The sequence below is a fragment of the Protopterus annectens genome, chromosome 11.part0, assembly GCF_019279795.1.
Source record: "Protopterus annectens isolate FY-2018-M chromosome 11.part0, PAN1.0, whole genome shotgun sequence".
NCBI classification, from domain to species: Eukaryota; Metazoa; Chordata; order Ceratodontiformes; family Protopteridae; genus Protopterus; species Protopterus annectens.
This window is the reverse complement of record NC_056745.1, coordinates 1,380,541,188-1,380,565,869: the sequence shown is the minus strand read 5'-3', so window position 1 is coordinate 1,380,565,869 and position 24,682 is coordinate 1,380,541,188. Positions and strand designations below refer to the sequence as shown.

At 39.8% G+C, this 24,682-nt stretch overlaps 1 protein-coding gene across 1 annotated transcript in view; it reads left to right on the top strand.

Annotated features, from left to right (window-relative positions):
* LOC122815077 (carboxypeptidase A2-like) overlaps positions 1-24,682 on the top strand; it is a 98,722-nt gene that overhangs the window by 27,200 nt on the left and 46,840 nt on the right. Inside the window, 2 exon segments of the mRNA XM_044087321.1 lie at positions 11,970-12,071; positions 18,501-18,599. Coding sequence (XP_043943256.1) covers positions 11,970-12,071; positions 18,501-18,599 — 201 coding nt within the window.

The window sequence follows — 24,682 nt, the reverse complement described above, 5'->3', positions numbered from 1 at the left end:
CATAGCTCCATAATACTGAGTGCCCACCCAGCCAACCAGCATTGCTCTTGAGTAAACCTCCTTTACTACACATTGTCTCCTGACCATTTTGCTGAAAATCATCAACTTGGAGTCCTACCCTGCATTCCAATAGTGTTCTAATTGTATCCAGTGTCATCCAGGCAAAGTTAAGTACCTTCCGTTGTTAAATCACACTTGCTTAAGCCATTTTGAGTGATTGCTAGTGTTTCCTGCTTTTATGTGTGCATTTCACTGCATTTTTTTGTAAAAAAAAGTTTCTTCTGTTTAATTAGATATTGGTAGCATTGCAATTGTGGGTCTCTTAGGTTCATAGGTTGGTACTGAGCTATCTGCCCGAAGGCATATATTATCCCAGCCACGTTGTGCGGTATTCACCGCCCCTTTAGTAGTTCCCTAGACCCTTGTACTAGCAGCTAGTACCCTTGGCCCCTATCTAGTAGTGCTGTTGGTGTGATCCCCGGCGTGAACTTTCTGTTACCCATCCACTCATCAAGGTTCCTCTTGAAGAGTGATAGTGAGGGGCTCTGTCTTATTTGCAGTTTTGCATTAGGAGGACTGGGTTTATTCATCTTGTGGTAGGACGTGTTTGCTTGGTCTAGCTGAGTAAGGAAATAAGAAAGGGACTTTGTGTAGTCATTTTATTGGCCAGAGGGCTCATATATAGTTTTCTGTTTTTTCTGTGCTGCTATAAATTTTGCATGAGTTAGCAGTGCCCTGTACAGTAGCAAATACCTAGAAAGCAAATTTTCCCTGTAGAATGATGTATAAAACTGTACCCTATAAAACAGCAATATAGAGCATTTTTTTGCATGCCAACAAGCTTAGAGCAGCTAGTTTGGCATTGAGTGGCAATACCTACAAATTTATCAGAATTCAGTATTGTGAAACATTAAAGTTTATTGAATTTAGTAGTGTTTAGCATAATCTGCCCCAACAAAGCACCCTTAATAACCTTCTAATCCCAATAAACCACCCTCTTGTAGCTCACCAATCAAAGTACTAAACAGTATGGATGTGCAATTTCCAAACTTCTCTGTAGCCAGGTTGGTGAATGTGGGCATCTTGAGACAATGTACCAATTGTCTCATGTTTACTGACAACCATTCAATCCTTAAAGAAGCAGGCATGGTATGCAAGAGGTGTAATTACACAATGACACAGGAGGCTAAACTCTCGCATACAAGCGAGCATCAGGTTTTGAAACCACACACATAACACCCACCTCCCATAGCATACAACACACACATAGGCTAACTATGCTGAGGTACTTAAATGCAATCTTCCTAAACAACAAAGATCGCTAAGACTTCCCATTGTCAAAGCTATGCCTCAGAAGCCCAAAGGCACTAAGAAAAAACAATATCTAACATCACACATATCATGCTCAGTGGATAGCAAAACACTAAGCCCCTAAGGCAAACACACTTCCCAGGACTCTTGTCATAGGGGACTCCATTGTTAGATATACTGATGCCCCTCTAACCAGGCTGAACAAGGAGAAGATACCTTGTAGGCACTTATCTGGAACCAGGATCTGCCAAATCATGCACAAACTCAAGTCATCATGCAACAGGTACCAGTAGGATTCCATCATAGTCCATATAGGTGTAAGTGACCTGACCTGTACCTCCCTATATACTATAACAGCCACTATGGAGCTTTCAAACTGTGTGTCTCAGGGTGGTATGAGCCTCACATTGAGAAGTATATTACCGTCACTGAGGATAATGTCACAATATCAACAAAAAAATGATTGATTTCAACAACTTGCTGCCTTTCTGCTTTTGTTCTAAGGGGATCCAATTTTTGTCATCTTGGTTGGACATGGTTAACAGACTATATTGCTTTGACAAGGATGGTCTGCACCTTTCCCCTGTAAGCTTTTGAATATTGGCTAAAACTTTATCTAATCCCATAGTGCCTTTTTAGGCAATGCCAAAATGACAAAACTACCATCATAGCAAACTCAACAAAACTGAAACTCAAGGTGTTCACTGCTCAGTGCCAATACTGCTCAATATAAAACTACACTCCCATCAAGCTCTCCTCATACTTGAGAATATAAAAATCTGTGCACTTACTCAAACATGTCTAAAGTGGTAGAGAATATTCCAGCAGTGCAAGGTTTCAGTTACTTCCACACTTTTAGATCAGTAGCTGCACAGACAAGGGCTCAAGGTGGAGGTGACTCAATATACATCAGTAACAAGCATACCTCTAGGGTGAACAAACAGTATGACATGCTGGACCTCCTCCTTGTGCAGATCACCATAAACAAAATCCTGTACCATGTCCTAGCAAGCTATAGGTGACCCTCCATGTCCCAATAAGCTCACAATGCATAATTGGACCTACTGGAGACACCTACCATTCAACCTAAAACCCTACACATGGGAGACCTTAATTATCTGTCTATAGACTTGGAATCCTATACAGCCTCAAATCTACAGGCATAGAGATTCTGGACTTTGTAAATGCAAGCACCCTTTACCAAATAGTTTATATATCCACTACAGGCTCCAGCATACTGGAACTTATGTTCACAAATATGGGAGAATGCTGCACTCCCCCCAATGTCTTGTCCTCCCTGCTAAGGTGCGACCATAAAGCTGTCTTCTTCAAAATCAAAATCAACTCCATAATCTCATTAAAACCAGTAACAGTTAGGAACTATTTCAATGCAAATTACCTTTTATTAAGTGATGGCTTGTCAAAACTCAATGCCCCTCCAAACCCTGAGAGCACAGCTTAAGTTGAAATGCTTTCAGAAACTCTATACAACCATGTCAATAACTGCATAGAGTAAGCCGAGGACTAGCCCCAGAAATAAATTGCCCTTGTGGCACCCCAAATTAAACAGGATATATAGCAAAGGAAAGCAATTATGGCAAAAATCAAGAAGGGTAATCCTCATAACGATAAAAACTCTCTTATCAAGCTAAATAGGCAACTAAGAGAGCTAATCAGGTCAAGCAAAGCCAACTGAAGTTAGGATAGCCCCCCCAGGTGAAAGATAAACATAAGGCCTTCTTCAGCTATGTTAGAAACCTCAAGAGCAGTACACAGTAAGGTGATGAACTAGTGGTTAATGGTACCACATTCACCGAGCCTGGCAATATAGCAAACCTGTTAATGGACACATTCAGTTCCAACTTTACCCACCTCTCACCCCCAACCATCCCTGAAAAAAATACTTTCAAACATAAACCCTCCAACTATGACTAGGTAGCATGTACTGGCTGTGCTTGCAAAAGCCAAGAACACAGCTTCAGTGGTGCTGATAACATCCCAGGACACCGCCTGAACAGTCTAAAATATGACTTATTAGGACCCCTGGAGTTATTCTTTAATTATAGTCTTAAACTAGTCTTTGTGCCATGTGAATAGAGTACTGCAACAGTCATCCCTCTTTAAAAGGAGGACCTTATGGACCTGGGAGGACCGGGAAACTATAGATCCATTAGTCTGGCTAGTCTTATTTGCAAAGCCATGGAAAGAATTATCATGGAAATTATTAACAAGGGCATAGGAGACCTCCAGACACTGGAACCATCTCAGGTTGGCTTTCTCAAAGGAAGGTCATTCTTACTGAATCTGGTGGACTTCTTTGAAAAAGTCACTAAGGCAGTGGATGAGGGAAAATGGTGCATACTGTCTACCTAGATCTGGCTAAAGTATTTGATACAATACCCCACTTGGGCATTGTCAACAAACTTATGGAACTAGGTATAAACCCCTTTATAGCACACTGTATAGCTAGCTGGCTCACTGATAGGACCCAGGAGATTAGAATTGGTGAAACCTCCTCCACAAAGAGGCCAGTTACCAGTGAAACCCCCCAAAACTCTGTGATAGGCCAACTCCTCTTTGACATCTACTTCTCAGATGTCAAAGCCAGAGTCAAAGGCCTTTGACTAAACAAGTTCATAGATGATTGTAAAACTGGGAGCAGTTATTGAATCCTGTTAAAATGAGAACACCCTTCAGAAAGGTTTAGCATAAACAAATTCTTGGTGTCAAAGCCATGGCTTAAAACTATATACTAAGAAATGCACTCTGTTACTTTTTGGGAAATCGGCCACCCTAGGTAATTACATCATCAATAGCACCCCTAAAAGTCAATTCACTAGTCAGGGATGTGGGAACTCATGTAGATAGTAACCTAGCCTTCGACCAAAATGTGTAAAAGGTAGTGAGAAAATCCTTCTATGTTGCTCAGCTTATACATCTGTGCCTGCAAAGGTATGATATCTAGGTCTAGAGATGTCAACATACCTCTGTGCTTGGCCCACATCAGACCTATCACAGGTAATAATGACCCATTTGGCATTTACCTGGCCAGACACATGCAGCAACTGGAACTTCCACAAAGGTTCCTTGCAAAATGAATACAGGGAGTAAACATTATGTCCTATACTGATCACCTCAAAGCACTGTCTCTTTACTCAGTATCATACAGACTTCTAAGCGGTGATCTTTGCCTGGCATACAAGGTATGCCTGGGCCCTGTTTTGATGAACCTTTTGCACACTTGAAAAACAAACAGCATCAGAACTACTAGATTAAAAGACATACATTTTGCTTGCAACATAAATAGGACATATTGGAGAGAGATATATTGTTCTCAGAGAATTCACATTCTCTGGAACAGGCTCTCTATCTATGTGAAGCAGAGTTCCTCTCTATCCCTATTTAAGGGCAACTTCGATCAATGGTTGGGTAATCAGAAATTCACCCTTGGTCTGGTGCCTTTTTCTCTGATGGATAGAGGCAGTCAGTAAATCACCTTGTATATATCAGATTTGTGGGTCACATTTGGTTTGCATGGCTAGGCTTATAAGGGCCCTAATGGTTGTTAGCCAAGTATATACCTATGAAACCTATAAACTGTGTGACACAGCAGGAGAAAAAGTGGGATATTCTTAAGAAGGATATGTTAGACAGAAGACAATAGAAACTAGTACTGAGAAAGGGGAGAATATAGTTATTTTATTTATTTATTTGCTTAATTACTTAATTTTCTGTTTATTGATTGGGAGCTCATCATTGAACAAAAGCCCATTTACAGTAGAGGTCTGGGCAGAAAAACTTCTCAATAACATAGTGAAATCATGCATTATATCAAACAGGTAAACAATGGTTTAATCAGAGGAAACACAATAGTTAAATATCGTGAGGTAGTGAATCGTTATAAAGAAAAGTATGTAAAACAGTGAAAATGAAAGCAATCAGTCTTTATGCATAGAAGTAATACGAGTACGGTTTGACAATAAATCGTGTTAAGTAGGTGGTGACTTCATGTGGTGTGGCCATAGGTATTGTTGTGCAAGTTAAAAGAGAAATGGCAGTAGAAACACTTTGATGCCTCAGTGAGGCAGAAAAGAAGCCAGGGAAATTTATTTTAATGAAAGTTAGTGGTCGTCTGTAGAACTTATCATTGTTAAATAATAAAAAGTTATACGGTCATACTTCTCAACCTTTTAGAAGAGAAATTTGGACAAAGCTATAAATAAAAGTGGGACAAAGGCCCGAAAATAGGGACAATTTTTAAATATTGCTCTTACAAACTTAGAAAGTAGTAGACTGACCAGTTTTGCATTAGCATGAATTTTCTGAAGGGTATGAAGCCTGAAACTCAAATGTCTGTCATTATTTTCTAACTTCAATCTTTAATGATTTGCCACTACTTTGCCAGAAAACCACAAATGTATGAAAAATGGACCAATATAATGAGTCAAAAATCTGGACATTCTGTGAAAATCTGTAGTGTTGAGAGGTATGTATATGGTGCAGAAAACAGAGGAAGGGAGAGAAAAAGATAATGGCGAAGAATGGGATGGAGGAAGCAGAAAGGAGAAGGGGGCATTGTAAAAACAATAGAAAATGATAGGACAGGGAAGAAGAAAAGGAAGAGGGCAGGATTTATGAAGGGAGATGGAGAACAGTCAGGACATAGGGTCATAAGCATAATGATGAAAGGAAGTAGTGAAAGTAGGTTCTGTGTGGGGGGGAGAGCAGGCTATTGTACCAGATGCAGGGGAAGTATGTCTCTGGACAGATGAAATATAGATTGGTCATACTGGGGAAGTGATGATGCTTTCTGTGATTTAAAAAGCTTGTTTCAGCTACATATTGTACTTATTTTACTGCCTGCACTTTAACAAAGTCACGTCTGTGTTTAAATTACCTGTTTAACTGTTGTTGGCTACACACTCAACCTCTTTCATTTCCCTGCTATAAAACCCACATTTACAAGGTTTTTGTGCTAGTATACAGCTCAGCAAGCTCCTGCCTGGTGCCCTGCAGAGTTCTACAGCAGCAGAGAGACAAAAGAGAGACTTTGGAATGATTAAGTATAATTTTTCTGCATTTTCTTGCTGCCTTTAGCTAATTCCGCCTAAAGCACAGATTTTCTAATGTTTCTGTGATTTAAAAAGCTTGTTTCAGCTACATATTGTGCTTATTTTACTGCCTGCACTTTAACAAAGTTGTTTTTGTGTTTAAATTAACTGTTTAACTGTTGTAGGCTACACACTCAAGTGTGATAGCCATTTCTGTGCATTTAAAGTGTTTTTTTGATTGTATCTGCTTTATTTTCTGAAAAAATAAAGCAAACAAAAAAATATATACTTGTTTTCTTGACTTTCTAAGCTAGTATAGTCCACTTTTCAGGTTAGTGCTAAATTCAGGACTGTGTTACAAGTTTCTATGTTTGCCCATACCTTACTTGGATAGAAGGAAATTTCTCTGTTCACTGTGAGAGAGGGAGCTTTGAGCAGCCTATCTGTCCCTGGAGGAGTGGTTTCAGCCCAGAAATTAGTAGTTTATTGGCCATTTTGGGCTAATTTCTATCTCTTTCATTTCCCTGATATAAAACCCGCATTTGCGCAGTTTTGCATGCCGGGCAGCGCCGGTTAACTAGGGTATAAGTATTCCCGGCTCCACAAAGTCTACTCTTCAATTTTTCCCTTGGAACTAGACAAACTTTCAACTTAAGCACTCAAACCATTCACTTCTCATACAGGCACTTGCTTAAAACTCATAGCAAGCACTAATAAACCTTAGCACTAGACCCCCTCATACTGTAGAGAAGGACAAGGCTCTCTATTCGACCTTACCAGTCAGTAAAACAGTTCACTGTACCTATCCAGGCATGTCAGGTGTACTCTCTGGTCCCACTGGTGAATCTGGGCCTTTTAAGGCAATGTTACAATTGCCTCATGTACGCAGACAACCCTCTCCTCCTTCCACCAAACACTAATACATGCAAGAGATGCAATTATACAGCCAAACTGGAGGCTAAGCTGTCTCAACCCAAGACTGGACCAGGCAGTCAAGAGGAGAAGAGAATTACTTGCATCACACCACCAGTCTCACATAGACCTATGAAACCAGCACCGGCAAAAAACACACATAAATACACGAAAACATACTCGGAGTTTCTAAATAAAAATCTGCAAAAGCAACAGAGACCTCCAAAGCAGACATCCAAGCAACCTCCACCCACCAACACAAACCATGAAACACATACTTCACAAAACCAGTGTGCTACACAATCACAGCCCTTAAGGCAAAATAACATACCCAACACACTAGTAATAGGTGACTCTATAGTCAGGCACACTGACATCCCACTCACTAGGCTGAACAAGGAGAAGGTTACTGTTAGCTGCCTGTCAGGTGCCAGGATCCACCACATAACCCACGCACTCAGGTCACTCCAGAACAAGTACAAATATGACTCTGTCATTGTCCATGTTGGTGTGAATGACCTGAGCCGTACCTCCCTGGACTATATGAAAAGAGACATGGAGGAACTCTCTGATCACGTAGCCCAGGCCGGTATGACCCTGAACCCTGAGTAGCATCCTGCCTTCACCAAGAATGATACCATGGTATAGAGAAAAAATTATCAATTTCAACAACTGGCTAAGCTTCTGGTGTCATTCAAAGGGGATCCAGTGTCTGTCAGCCTGGGATGAAATGCTAGACAAGCCACGCTGCTTCGCTAGAGACGGCTTGCACCTGTCACCCTTAGGCTTTCAAATACTGGCCAAGGCTCTTGCCACCCCCATAGTGCCTTTTTTAGGCAAGGCTCAAAAGACAAACCCTCCGCCGTAAATAGCACAAGTAACAAAAAACTGAGGGTAATGCTACTCAGTGCCAGAAGTCTAAACCTCAAAATGCACACACTCGAGGCACTCCTCAATATGGAAAAAATCAATACATGTGCAATAACAGAAACCTGGTTTAAGGCTCCAGAGAGCACCCCAGCACTACCAGGCTACAACTCATACCATACATTTTGGCCACAAAACCCGGACCGAAATACAAAAGGCGGGGAAGTATCCATATTCATCAAGGATACCCACACCTCCAAGTTAGTGGCACAACACGATGCTTCAGAGAGTATCCATGTGTCACTAACAATGGGCAGGACCCCCACTCCACATTCCTGGAAACACTGGCAAACATAAAGGTCCTACCAAACACCCTGATATTGGGTGATTTCAATTACCCTAACATTAACTGGGAGAACTACTCAAGTACAAACTCCCTTGCCCAACATTTCCTAGAATTTATAAACTCAAATGCCCTGGATCAACTGGTCAACACCCCCACCAGAGGTGACAACATATTGGACCTGGTCATCACCAACATGGGTGACCGGTGTTCCACACCGGAGGTCAACCCCTCACTAGTTAGATCTGACCATAAACTAATCACTCTGGATTCCGCCACTACCCCCGGCCAAATAAACTACCATGAAAAACTTTTCAAAAGCAAACTTTACGTTACTTAAGACCGAGGTAGGAAGTTTCAAAGCCCCCATCCTAAAGGATAATGCTGTCCAAGCTGCAAAATCCCTTACTAATGCACTCTATGGGCACCTACAAGAATACATGGATCGTGTTATCCCAAACAAAACCAAGACTCACTCCTCCAAGAAAAGGAAACCAGTCTGGTGGACCCCTGCCATAAACAAGCTATACAATAGAAGGAGGAAACTAGTACAGAAAAGAGTAAAATAACAAGAAGGGAAGACATCCCTGATGAGTATCGGCAAGAAACTACGTCCCCTCATAAAATCATCCAAGGCTAGCTTCGAAAGAAAAATTGCCATGGACTCCAAGGATAACCACAAGGCATTCTTTAGCTATGTCAAGAATCTAAGTGGCAATTCTCAGATCTGCTCGGCATTAGTGCAGAATGGCACAAAATACACTGAACTGACTGATATAGCCAACATCCTGGCAGACAGGTTCAGTGCAAACATCACCCCCCCCCCCCAAAAGGGCACATAACTATACCAGAAGAATGTAGTGCCCCTGAAATCACGGACACTCAGGTTGAAACAGCCCTCTCCAAAGCCAAAAACACAGCATCAATGAGACCAGACGGTGTCCCAGGCTGTGTCCTACATGAGCTCAAAGATGAACTAACCCCTCACCTAAACACACTGTTTAAACTCAGCCTCTCCACAGGCTACATGCCCATAGAGTGACACACAGCAACGGTTATTCCACTCCACAAAGGTGGAGCCACAACGGACCTCAGGAACTATCACCCTATAAGCCTGACTAGCTTGGTCTGCAAAGCTATGGAGTGCATCATCATGGATCTCATTAACAGAGACATTGGAAACCTCCAAACACTGGACCCTACCCAGTTCGGCTTTGTTAAGGGCAGATCATGCTTCCTAAACCTGGTGGACTTCTTTGAGACAGTTACCAAGGCTATAGATAAGGGAAAGGTGGTCCACACAGCCTATCTAGACCTTGCAAAGGCCTTCGACACCATTCCCCACTCAGGTATTATAGACAAGCTCACTGAACATAAACCCCTATGTCACGAGATGGGTTGCCAATTGGCTCACGGACAGAACCCACATGGTAAGAGTTGCAGGAGCTAGGTCTGACTCTAAATCGGTTACAAGTGGCATTCCCCTGGGCTCAGTTCTAAGACCCCTCCTGTTTGGCATATACTTCTCAGAGGTATAGGCAAGCACAGGAGGACTATGGCTGACCAAGTTGGAAGACGACTGCAAACTAGGGGCTATAACTGACTCTCCAGCTGACACAGACATTCTCCAAAAGGGTCTCACTGAGACAGATACCTGGTGTCAAAACCATGACTTCAAGCTAAATGCCAAAAAGTGCATAGTCATCCCCTTTGGAAAAAACAAAGTACCCACAAACTACCACATAGGTGGTAGCCCCCTACATACGGAAGACGTAATAAGGGATCTGGGAACCTAAGTAGATAATAACCTCTCCTTTGATAATCACATTGCGAAAGTGGTTAGAAAATCCTTGTATGTGGCCCACCTAATCACAAAAGGGTTTGCATCCAGATCGAAAGAGGTCATTGGGCCCCTCTATGCATCACTCATCAGACCCATCATAGAGTATAATGCCCCATTTGGTATGTACCTTACAAGACACCTGCAACAACTGGAAAGACCACAGAAGTACCTCACCAAGAGGATCACTGGCTTCAAGCAGATGCCCTATGCAGCTCGACTGAAGAAACCCCAGCTGTACTCGGTTGCATACCGCCTACTCAGAGGTGATCTCTGCTTGACATACAAGGCCATGTCCAACCCAGAATTGATGGACATGCTCCACCTAAAGAAAACCATATCCCCTCGAGCCATACACTCCAGGGATCTAAACCTCACCACAACAATACATAGGACATGCAGGAGGGATAGATTCCTGTCCCAGAGACTTCCCATGCTCTGGAACAAGATTCTAATCTACATTAGGCAGAGCTCCTCACTAACACTCCAAGAGAAACCTTGATGAGTGGATGGGAAACAGAAAGTTTACTCCAGGGATCACTTCAGTGGCTCTGTCGGACAGAGGCACAGAGAACTAATCTAAGGGGGCGGAGAAAGCCAACACATTCTGGCTAGGCTTATAAATGACTTCGAGCAGATAGCCTAGTACCTACCTATGAACCTATGAACCTATGAAGAAGTGAAGGAATGCTTTGGCAAGCATGGGGGAAACCTTGTTGTGAACAAGTCATAATTTGTGTTCAAGTTAGCATGAATAAAGGATGACAAGTTTTAAGGTGGTCACTTGCTAAGTCATGTACAGATTGCCAACACCAGAGCTGTCACAATAATCTGCTTAGTAATTACATGAAAAAGCAAGAGAACAGTAAAACGTGATGGACGATAAAGATGTACAATAACAGAACTGGTGACTATATACTACATGCTAACAAGTTATGTCAGTGTTGAATGGATAATGCAGTGGTGTTTTAGGTAGGTATATTTCAGGCTTCTATTTTCATATAAAAACAGAGGGTTTACAGAAAAAAAATACAGTTTTGCAATTTCTGTAGTGCAAAAGTTTCATCAATGCAGTATATTGTAATATACGGTATTAGTTTTGCGCTACACTTTTCATCCATTTCACATTCGAGGGCTTTACATAAAATACCTAGAGAATGTGAAACATGACATCAGAACATCATGACACAGGACTGGTTATTTAATGCTACAAAAACAGCTTATGCCATTACAGCAATATACAGCAGGGTACATACATATAATGATTACTGAGGTTTTACATTGAGGATGGGAATAGTCATTTTGTAATAGCACCCCAGTTTACTATTGCACATGAAGCACAAGCATATTAGATACCTGAAAGTGCTTAACACTTCAAAGAAGAAAACAAGTGACTATCTCCCTCGGAGACATATCACAAGTGTTGGAAATGTTCAGTAATGCTGATGTTTGTAAGCTTAACTAAGGATGTGCCATTTTGCTAAGCTATAATGATCTTGTATGATAGTGACATTGAAGCTGTATTATTTTTAATTGACTTATACTGTTGTCCTGACAAATCCCACAGTACACAGGCCTCCCCTAGCTTATGAAGGTAGTTATCTTGGTGACCTTAGGAACTAATTCTTTCAATGGCCTCTTGCAGATCTACAGATGGATGGATAATCTTGTGGAAGAATATCCTAGCCTTGTAAGTAAACAACAGATTGGATCAACCTACGAAGGACGGCCAATATATATCCTCAAGGTATTTTTCTGACCATTTCTAGTTACAATATTTCTTGTGATGAACCTCGTTGTACTCTGTAAAACTAATCTAGGGTTACAACTATGGAAATTATTACTGCACCAAATTCTTAGTTATAACTCCCTGCCAGGACTGCATTAAAGCAATGAAATACTTAATATTAGAAATAAAACATGCAAAACAGAAACTATGGTTATAAAGATCTTGTGAAAGCAAACTGAGCTATTAAGTATTGTTGGCGGGCTGATAATACAGCAGCTGTCTTTCACCTAGTGCATATACGCGCACCCACACACACACACACACACACACACACACACACACACACACACACACACACACACACACACACACACACACACACACACACACACACACACACACACACACACACACACACACACACACACACACACAAACACCTGCCTGTATACACACACAAGCAAGTTCACACACTAATCCAAAGCCACAGAGTAGATCTGACATCTCAGTATCACTCGTTTTTTTTCCATTTAACTCATTACTTTTCTATCCACACCTCATTTTACACAATTTTTATATATTTCCCTTGAATGAACAGAATGGATTACCTCTATCAAATCACCTTACTGATGTGGTTATTATACCATAAGATCCAGAAGTAAGGCTGGTAATATGCCTCTAGGCAGTCCATGGTCTAGGCTTTCTTGAACTCATTTTGTATCTTTGGATTCTCTATGTCCAAGTCTGCCAGACTGGATACAACTTCAACTTTCCTCATTTTAGTTATATTCTGGTTTCTAGGATTTGCTGTATTTCCCACCAAGCCACAGTGTCCTTCATATAGCTTTCAAGACTTCACTAAAATTTACAAAAACCCATTTTCTGAAGTTCCTTTTGGTGAAACTAACACATCAAAACTTTAGTAATCTAAACAAAGGAATCTGTATACAAAATGACATCCAATAAGTACCATTGGGGAGGGCACAACTTTAAACTCTCTACCTGGGGGACTTCATCACTACAACTTCTCATTAACATTATACCCACCTCTATGGCTATAGTATCTCAAGTTAAGTTATAAAGCTCTAAAGGGATTAATTTCCCCCCTCTGCTTAAGTTTTATTACTAAATAGGACCTTCAGACTCGAAGCGTGAAAATAACGTTAAGCACAACAATTTATTTGAATAGGCTTTTCGTTCAGCAAACAATGGCTAAACTTCCTCAGACAACAACTGGAAAAAACACAACTTAAATAGCAACAGCTAATCACGTGTTACCAGCCATTAACAAATCAAATTATTATACTAATTATTCATTTATTAAAATATTTAAAAAAATAGAAAAATAAGACATATATTATACTTGTAAAAACATATAACTGATCTATGACATAACTTCTTAAATATATTACACCTGTGTAAATACCTATATTTATAAATTGGGAAACAATTTTTTATATAAAAATACAATTCATTCAAGACTCATTCTAGCGTATCAAACTTCTTAATTTTAGAATACATCCCAACAACACCTTTTCATTCAAACCAGGGGCTTTATAAGACTGTAATTTTAGTTGCCATATTAATTCTTGTCGTTCTAATAACAATTGATATGGGCCACCTTTTATATTAGGAATAATCTGATCTAATACCCTAAATGAAAAAGAATGTGTAGTATATTCATTAAAATGTCTAGCTAAGGCATTTTCCAACTTCTTTTTCCTAATATTATACAGATGTTCGTAAATCCTCTCTTTAAATTTCCTGTCAGTCTTGCCCACATAAAATGCAGACAAACAGTTATACCTTCCTCTTACTTTATAAGTCTTACCATTAATCAATATATTAGTACAAGAGGCTATATACCTACAAAAATTACAAGCCTCACATTTAAAAGTTCCTTCTATTCGGTATGTCCCTGCTCTATTTGTTTCCAAAATGTACTTTAAATTATATCCTTTCTTGTATATAACCATTGGTGCATCTCCTAACTTCTCTGTAACACCTGTTTCAAAAGTAAACAAATTCCAGTTCTTACGCAAAATTGATTTAATCATGTCTGCTTCTAAACTAAATGGTATAAAAAAACTGATATTAAATTTAGGAGTCGATGATGTAGTATTAGTAGTTAGAATCACAGGGGTCCCATCAGTGGTCACTATATCACTAGTGACTTCTCCCCTATTCACAAAACAAATCTGTCTTCCTAAGATAGGCTTATATATTCCTACACTTCTCTTATATTGCACCTCTTCAATGATATCTCTTAACAAACTTTCAGGGTATCCCCTTCTAGAAAACATGCCTTTCAATGTATTACATTCTTCTTGGAATGCTCCCTCTTCTGTTACCATATGTGCGGCACATACCAGCTGGCCCTTAACAACACTCTTTTTCTGCTGGTATGGATGGGCACTCGTATAGTGTAACATAGTATTCGAATATTTTTTTACGATAAATTTTGGCTACATATTGTCTTTCATTTAAATCTTTTGAGAGCTCCACATCTAAATAAGCTATTTTTGCATCTGTCACTTTATGGGTAAATTTCAAAAAGGCTGTACTACTATTTATTATGTCAATAAAATTATTAACTTCTACTATGTCACCATCGAACATAATGAAGATATCGTCCAGGAATCTTGTGTAAAATTTCAACTTGGCTGAGGTCGCCAAATCATTAAATACACACTGATGTTCCCATTGGGCCATTATTAAATTTGAAAAGCTGGCCCCACATGGGGACCCCATTGCCACACCCACTTTTGTAGGTAAATTTCCTTACCAAACATCACAAAATTATTATTCAATATGATATCTAACAGTTCCTGGACCATTCTGACTTCTTTATCTTCAGCCCCATGGTATAACATTCTTTCTGCTACCCATTCTATCCCTACATTATGGGGTATAGAAAAATACAAGTTTACCTATATATTTGGGGACCTATAACTTCAAATGACCACTACCAAGTTTGTGTAAACAGTTGTAAACCCTCCAAAAAATGCTTTGCAGAAAAGCAAACCTGTTGCATCTCAGACATGGAGCATTTCCTCACACACACCACCCACACACACACCTACTTCACACAAAGAAAAAAAAAAAAATAAAAAAAAAAAATAAAAATCTCACCCTCTCTCACTCTAACACTCCTCTAAAACCTACCTGGCTGGCTACCTTTTAGTTATAATTTTTAGTTAAGTTGTTAACTGGAAGTTCAACAAAAGTGTAACAAAATAAAGTCCTCTTTTATATAACAAATGTATCCTCTCATGTTTTTCAATCCAGTCTAGGCAAGGATTTGAAGTTTGGTAAGACTCTAATGGTGGGTTTCTTAAGAGAGCAATACATCAGAAAACAGTTTCTCAAAAATAATTCTGCTTTTAGTCATGATTATTTAAAGTATTGATACACCTATCTAATTTATTTGGCTTCATGCATAAAATAGGTCTGATTTATGTACACAAGAAATCCACATTTTTTTTCCACTGTGGATTTGAGATGTGTATGAACTGAGAAAAAAAAGCATTTTTGGGTTGGTAAAACTATGTTGTACCTAAGAGCTCTGCATCTGTGCTCCCTCAGGAGCTTTCAAGATATCCACTTTGTTCCTTACACATGACAGTTAGTAATTAAATAAATCAGTTACAGCCTTGAGAGTTGACCATACAGTCCCAACAATTTTCTCTGATTTTGTATACTCTGAAATAGATCAGTTTTGGTATTTACTTTTGTCGTTCTTGCATATCTGAGGACTTATGCTTTGTGGTGGATGCTGGAATCTCTCTCCATGAAATTGACAGTCTACCTTAATTTCAGCTGAAGCTATCCATCATGATTCAGTGTAGCAGGTCACGGCATATCATCAGTAATGCATTCTGTATCACTTTTAGTTGCTTTCGCTACACTTTGCGTCTGTTACATGACCTTTCTTTTGGTTACAAAGACTGCATCTGGCAATTGTTGAATAATGTTATATTCAAACACATATGTCTATGCCTCAAAAAGGCCACTATGCTATCTTGTCCAGGGACAACTCCAAGACCCATTCGCTCTGTGTGGTCTCCTTGTTGTACATATTGTCCCAGATTTTTATCTTTCATTTGCAGGGCATGACTTCTTACATAATCCTTTGTGAGTGTTCTGCTTCCGTAATTATTGTGTATGTAATATGTAATGCTGAGAAATGCAAATCTACCATAACATTATGCATTGAGTTGTTTATTGTTAGCCTCCATCCTAGGACAATTTTCTAATTAGTTACAGTGCTTTGTTTTACTTTAACTGTGAACATTTGGTTATATCCACCTAAATATACATTACTAATTTCTGGTTTCAATATTTCTGTGTTGAAATTCTCACCCATATTTCTCATCTCTTCATTGTTTAATTTCCTTTTACTGTCAGACTACAACCCAAGTGACAACCAATGAACAGTTTGCCATTAGTGAGTAAATTTTATTAATGGAGTTATACACAAAGCAGAAATAGATAAATATGTAATGTAATAACACATTTAATAAGTGAAGTTTTACATTTAGCCTCTGTATACCACAGACTGCAAATTACTACTAATCCAAACTGAAAATATTCTTAAACCAAAACATTATACTTCCAACCCAAAACATTATCCTTCCAACCCCCACTGCACCCTGTCAATTTCTACTTTATTATGTTTTACAGAGTTATTAGCTCAAAACTGGGGACAAAAAAGGCCAGGCACACCAGAAACATATGCAGTTAATATAACTTCTTCCAAAGTAACAAAGAATGGCATACATTGTCCACAGTATTGAAGGAATGACAGAGGTCGTCTAACACTATAACTAATGGACAAGTAAGAGATACCTTACAGTTAGTGACCATCATCTACAGCCAATGTTCACACCACCAGGTGGTTAGCCCTGCCACTGTTGTTCTTCCATACCATACTCACTCATGTACACTCACATTCACAGCCAGTTTAGAGTATACAGTCCACCTACTGCATGTCTTTCAAATGTGGGTAGAAAACAGAGCACCCAGAGAATACCCATGCAAAGACAAGCAGGACATACAGACTCTGCACAGAAGGCATCGCAGCTGAGAATTAAACCTGACCCATATACAAAAGTGGAAAAAAGGGATTGTGGATGGATGGAGGGATACATTAAAAATGTAGATTGTCATGATAAAGAAAATGAATAGTAATATAGTTTTAAGTCTGCTGGTTTACAATGAAAGAAACATACTGTTATGGGAGTAGGCATTGATATGTGTTTGCTTGGTCAGAAAACCAAGAATCAAATATGGTTTCATGCAAATCAACCTTTAGGGAGGAATGGGAACTTTATTAAAAGGAAAGAATATAACATCTACATATTTCATTGAAGAATATGAGATTTACATAATTTTACTTTTTAAATGAAAGTGTATTTAAAGGAATGTTTTCTATTGATAGATCTATTCATACACGAACATATATATAACATACATGCATACATATATATATATATATATATATATATATATATATACATAAATCTATATGTATATATATATCTATATCTATATCTGTATCTATATCTATATCCACATCTATATCTATATGTATATCTGTATATAAAAAAGGTCTTTGTAGTGGGGTGCATTAATTTTCCAGCCTTAGGGGGTAAAGTGCTTTCCACCCATAAAGACATTAAAACTTGGACTTCATGAGGAATGAAGTTATTGGCTGAGCTTCCTTGAAATCGGGAATAAGGAACCACAAACTGTAGACATGCTCACTAGAGACTTCAAAGTAATCAAGCACTTATAACTTACTTATAATTCAATACTTTCTTTGGGAAAATAAACGATATTAAACAGATGAGTGTTTTCTCCTTTAAGTGGACTTCATCAACTTTAAAGGTAAGAAACTGGGTAAAGTAATAAATGAATGAGTGCAAACAATAATTATATAAATAAAAATAAAAGAAAATATGCATTTGGTGTGGTCAGAAGGGAGAATTCCAATCAACTGTTTTTTTGGTGAAAGAAAGTAGAGCTGTAATCCATCCTAAAGCTACGAATTATTTACTTGTTATACACCTACTTCACACTGTTTACTATTTTCTAATTTACATATTTTCTACCTCTAGTATAACCTTACTATGCAGTATTGAATTACTCAAGCACAGTCTTTGGTAGGAATGCTATTTAGACTGTGCTAAGGCGATTAATGCATGTGTTACTACATGGCCTGGCAGAGGTGTGTCACTCCTCAGTGTACGGCCTATTGTTCTTGCAAATGTAAAAATAAGCTTCTCAAACTGATTATAACCCATAAAGATTACTGTTCATTTTATATGTTGCAAGTATAAGTAATTAAATCCTTTCTGGAGTTCTTGACATATAAGCCATAGGAACATTGCTAAGTAATACTGCAATTTGTTAATATTTTGAATGTGTTGTTTTATAATTTTGCAGTTTAGTACTGGGACCAATCGTCCTGCAATCTGGATTGATGCTGGTATTCATTCCCGAGAGTGGGTTACACAAGCCACCGCAGTCTGGACAGCCAAAGAGGTAACTAAGTAATTAATTAAACTGACTTATTACTAAAGAGCTATTATTTAATAATGTGATGCTCAGGAAAAAGCAATACCTTCCATCTTTAATTTTGAATTTTCTTGTGACCCTTACTCCAAACTAAAAGCATTTGCACTCTTTATATATTTTTCTAGTTGCTATGCTACAAGAAGCTCAAGGCATGCATTAAGAGTTGGGGGAGATGAACACAATAATCTAATTCTGCTAACATAAGATGGTTGATAAAATAAAAAATAGGTTCATAGGTTCATAGGTTGGTACTAGGCTATTGGCTCTAAGGCCTATGCAAGCCTAGCCATAACAATTCCCTGGATATTTCTTCCCACAATATTTACTTCTCTGGGTCCCTGTCTAGCAGGGTGACTGACATGATCCTCGGGGTGAATTTCCTATCTCCCATCCAATCATCAAGGTTCCTTTTGAAGAGGGCCAATGAGGCGCTCTGCTTGACATGTATGGGCAGTCTATTCCAGAGTATGGGGAGACTCTGGGTCAGGAACCTATCCCTCCAGCATGTTTTGTTCATTGTGATGATAAGGTTTAGATCCCTGGAGTGTGTGGCTTTGAGGGATTTCTTTAAGTGGAGCATGTCCGACAGCTCAGGGTGTGACATGGCCTTGTATGTTAAGCAGAGATCGCCTCTGAGTAGACGATTTGCCACAGAGTATAGCTGGAGTGTTTTTAGACAGTCAGCATATGGCATCTGCTTTAGGCCTGTGATTCTTTTAGTGAGGTATTTCTGTGGCCTTTCCAGCTGTTGCAGATGTCTTGTGAGGTACATACCAAACAGGGCATTATACTCTATAATGGGTCTAATGAGGGATGAGTACAGTGGGACAATGACCTCCTTTTTTCTGGATGAAAAGCCCTTAGTGATGAGGTGTGCCACATAGAAGTATTTCCTGACTGTTGTGGCAATGTGGTTATCAAAAGTGAGACCACTGTCCACCTGTGTCCCTAAGTCTCTCATCACACTTTCAATGTTTAGTGTCCTGCCACCTATGTGGTAATTCATGGGTACATGTTTTTTCCAAAGGGGATAACTATACATTTCTTGGCATTAAGCTTGAGCCCATGGCTCTGGCACCAGGCATCTGTTTCTGTAAGGCCCTTTTGTAGAATATCCACATCATTTGGGGATTCAATAATGGCTCCCAGTTTGCAGTCATCTGCAAACTTTGTTAGCCAGAGTCCCTTAGTGTTGGCCTGTATTTCAGATAAGTAGATGCCAAACAAGAGTGGTCCCAGGACTGAACCCTGAAGTACTCCACTTGTCACTTGTCTGGAGCTGGATTTGGAGTCGGCTACTTTTACAGTCTGGGTTCTGTCAGTAAGCCAGTTGGCAATGCATTGAGTGACATAGGGATTTATGCCCAGCTTAGTAAGTTTATCTATGATTCCAGAGTGAGGGATGGTGTCAAAGGCCTTGGCGAGGTCCAGATAGGCTGTGTGGACCACCTTACCCTCGTCCATGGCTCTGGAGACTGATTCGAAGAAGTCAATCAGATTCAGGAGACAAGCTCGGCCCTTCACAAACCCAAACTGGGTGGGGTCCAGTGTTTGAAGGTTGCCAATGTCTTTGTTTATAAGTTACATGATAATGCGTTCCATGCCCTTTCATATCAGGCTTGTCAGACTGATGGGATGGTAGTTCCCAGGATCCAAGGTGGATCCTCCCTTGTGGAGTGGGATAACTGTAGCTGTGCGCCACTCATTGGGCACAAAGCCTGAGGTGAGGCTATGATTAAACATGACACTTAGGTGAGGTGCCAGTTCATTTTGTAGTTCATGTAGTACACAGCCTGGGATGTCATCTGGTCCCATGGATGCTGTATTCTTAGCTTTGGAGAGTGCGGTTTCTACCTATGTGGCCGTGATTATTGGAATTTGGCAATCTTTTGGTATTGAGATGGGCCCTTTAGGGAGTGAGAGGGGGGTGAAGTTGGCACTAAATCGATCTGCCAGGATATTGGCAATATCCTTGGGATCAGTATATTTAATGCCATTCTGTTGTAGCTCAGAGCAGATCTGAGCATTACCATTTAGATTCTTGACATAACTATAGAATGCCTTGTGGTTGTCTTTGGAATCGTTGACAATTTTATTTTCTTAACTAGCTTTTGAGGATTTTATGAGGGATCTCCGCTTCTTACTGAGGCTGGTGAGGGAGTTTTTTGCATCCTGGGATTTTCCTCTTTTCTGCAACAGTTTCCTCCTTCTGTTGTATAGTTTGTTTATAGCAGGGGACCACCAGATTGGCTTCCTTTTTTTGGAGAAGAGCATCTTGGTTCTATTTGGGATGGCACAATTCATGCATGAGTGCATGTGCTCGTACAGTGCCTTAGTGTAGGATTCTGCAGTCGAACTTCCAGATCCTGTCTGCATGGGTGTTGTGGAGTCTGTCACTTCTGACTTCAGTAGCATGAAGTTGGTTTTGGAGAAGTTTTTTAAGGAGGTTTCCTTACTGGGGGGTGGGGGTGGGATGTGGATGTCAAGGGTGATTTGCTTATGGTCAGACCTGACCAATGAGGGGGTGACCACTGGTGTGGAGCATCTATCTCCCATGTTGGTAATGACCAGGTCTAGGATATTAGAGCCCCTGGTGGGACAATGGATTAGTTGATCCAGGGCTTTGGAATTTATGAATTCCAAGAACCATTGGGAAAAGGAGTTGGTACCCGAGTAGTTTTCCCAATTAATGGCAGGGTAGTTGAAATCACCCAGTATTAGGGTGTTTGGTTGTATCTTAATATTTTCCAGTATGTTTAGAAAGGTGTAATGAGAATCTTGGGGCATGGTGGGGGATCTGTAGCAAGTTACAATTTGGATTGCAGTCTTACCTAGTGTTAGTTGCACCTGGAGAATTTCAGATGCATTGTGTTGGGCAACTAGCCTGGAGGTGTGAATATCCTTGGTGAATATGGACACTTCTCCACCTTTAGTGTTTCGGTCTTGGTTTTGTGGCCAAAAAGTGTGGTAAGAACTGTAGCCTGGTATTGCAGGGGTGCTCTCTAGAGCCTTGAACCAGGTCTCAGTTACTGCACAGTTATCGATGTTCTCCATTTTTAGGAGTGCCTCGAGAGAGTGCATTTTGAAGTTTAGACTTCTAGCATTGAGTAACATTACCTTCAGATTTTGCATGCTTGTATCTGTTACAGTGGTGGTTTCATCCTTTGAACCTTGCCTAAAAAAGGCACTATAGGGGTGACAAGAGCTTTAGCCAGTAACCTGAATCCCAGGGGTGACAGGTGCAGACCATCTCTGGCAAAGCATCGTGGTTTGTCGATCATGTATTCCCAGGCAGACAAATATTGGATCCCCTTTGAATGACACTAGAAGCTTAGCCAATTGTTGAAGTCAATCATTTTGTCCTTATACTGTGGTATCATTCTGGGCGAAGGCAGGATGCTACTCAGGGCTAGGGTCATACCTGCCTGGGTCACATGATCCAAGAACTCTTCCATGTCTCTTTTCATGTAGTCCAGGGAGGTACATCTCAAGTCATTCACTCCAGCATGGACAATGACAGAGTCGTATTTGTACTTGTTGTGGAGTGACTTGAGTGCATGTGTTATGTGGTGGATCGTGGCACCGACAGGCAGCTGACTGTAATTTTCTCCTTGTTCAGCCTGGTGAGTGGGACATCAGTGTGCCTGACTATAGAGTCACCTATGACTAAAGTGTTGGGTACATTGTCTTGCCTTAGGGGCTGTTGTTGGGTGGCACACTGGTGTTGTGAGCTATGTGTCACTTTGGTTGTGACTGGTGTTTGTTTGCGTTTCGGCTTCGGAGGTCCTTGTTGCTTGGGCAGGTTGGGGGAAAACTACAATTTCACAAAGCATACAGTGATGCACTTACAACTGGAGGAGTTTTAGGGGTTAAATGCTACCACTTCATGGACAGGAACTGTTTGTAGAGTTAAATAGACAAAAGAAAATTAAAGCTGAATGTCAGAAGGAAACTGGATGTAAAGTGAAACAAAATCAGAGATATGGTACTTAGAAAGCAACAAAACAAAACTGATCAGTTGTGTTGAAATCCAGCAAAGAGCATGAACAACACAGAAGGATGTAATGGGAGAAGGTTCAGTGATGTAATGGGAGGGGGTTCACTGATGTAATGGGAGGGGTTCAGTGATGTAGTGGGAGGGGGTTCACTGATGTAATGGGAGGGGGTTCAGTGATGTAATGGGAGGGGGTTCACTGATGTAATGGGAGGGGGTTCAGTGATGTAATGGGAGGGGTTCACTGATGTAGTGGGAGGGGGTTCACTGATGTAATGGGAGGGGTTCACTGATGTAATGGGAGGGGGTTCAGTGATGTAATGGGAGGGGGTTCAGTGTAGGGAAGTACACGTCACTGAAAAATAGGTGGCTTGTATTTCATGATTCACAGAGACAAGATCTGAACTGTAAAAACAGACTGGAAGCCAGAGAAGAGGAAAGTGGTTATATCTGTAAAATTTACTGTACACACATCCATCATTGATGAATATCACCAGCAGTGCATGCCAGCAGACAAATAGACCTAACATGTAATCTACAACATAAGCAAAATTGCCCAGAAAAAATATCTACAATAACACAGGAAACATGTCCCAACACTCTGGGGGAACACTGAAGCAGTGATGCATACATTGTTAGCAATTCAAGTCAGTAACTCAAATAACCAGCAACATTATATGAAAGTAAAAGACACTCTGTGTGTCAGAATGCCTCTAAGGTGCACCGTTCCTTACAACAACAACAACAGCAGTTGCACACATCAGTAATAGTGTGCCATGAAGTCATGCCCTGGATGGTCAAGTATTCTTTCAGGTACAGAGGCAGGAAGAGCCCCTCCCTGTTATTATTCCTCATATCTAAGGAGGCTGTGAATGCATTACAGCTGGCAGCTAACAATCACACAGGTTGGATAGGTACCATCCATCATCCACACTGGACTGCATGTCAGACTGCTAATGTTGCCATCAGTTATTAATATGCATAGATTTTGCTTATCTCACTTCTCTGGAAAAATACTGGAAAAAGTCAGAAAGTGTAAGAGAACAGTAGATACTGAATTTTGCTTTTCACATTTAAACTTCTTTTTTTGCAGGGAGGCATGCCCCCCCCCCCCCCATATCTCCAATGTGAGGAGCAAACTTCCCACATACCCATACTTAAATATACAACTTCTGAGATTGTCATACCTTGGAAAAAAATAAATATTCCAGGAAATGATAAAAAAAAAAAAAAAAAAAAAAACTTACAAGACACCTCCACAAAAAGATGCACATTGGCACACTATACAGATTAGCATTTTTAGTCTCAACTATTTTCAAAAGAACTTCATCAGAAACTATAATAAATTCATCACATGATGTATTGAATTCAATCAAACAGCATTAAATTAAAATGAAATCATATATATTTAAGATACACTGTCAGGAAATATTTTAATAAGTCTAATAATAACTAACTAAATATATATTTTTACCTAATAAACTGAATAATGAAGATATTTAAAACTTCTTTCATTAAAGCTTTTATGCCTTGATATGCAAAATACTGTTAATGGTTGTCTAATAATTAAGGCTGGGTGCTTTGGTAACATTTAGCAGAACTCATTAGATTCTAATTTAACCTCTTAGCATCTACCTCTATCAAATCGTGGTACCCTTTAAAATGGGAAAAACATAAACTTTTTAAAATTCGTGTAAGCCAGAGAATGCTTATTTAATGTATTAGTGACATCCATCTTTTTTATTGCATAAATATGCTCATATATTCTAGCATGGTGAGCGATCTCTCTATTTTGCCAGCATAAAAAGATTAACATGTTGAACAATATTCCTGGAAGTGGCAATCTTTTTAGTTATCCAGTCTCCACATTGCAAAACTCAGCATTGTGAGTATTGGCAGTTCAAATGGTCACTGCTTATCTCCCTTCTGTTGCAGTGCCTGAGGGTGAATGTTCCTTCACACAGCCATATATCCTCTCCCAATATGTCCCACAGGCTGGTGAAGGTACATCTCTCTGCAGTCTGTCCTTTCCTGTTCTTATATCATTATCAGTTGT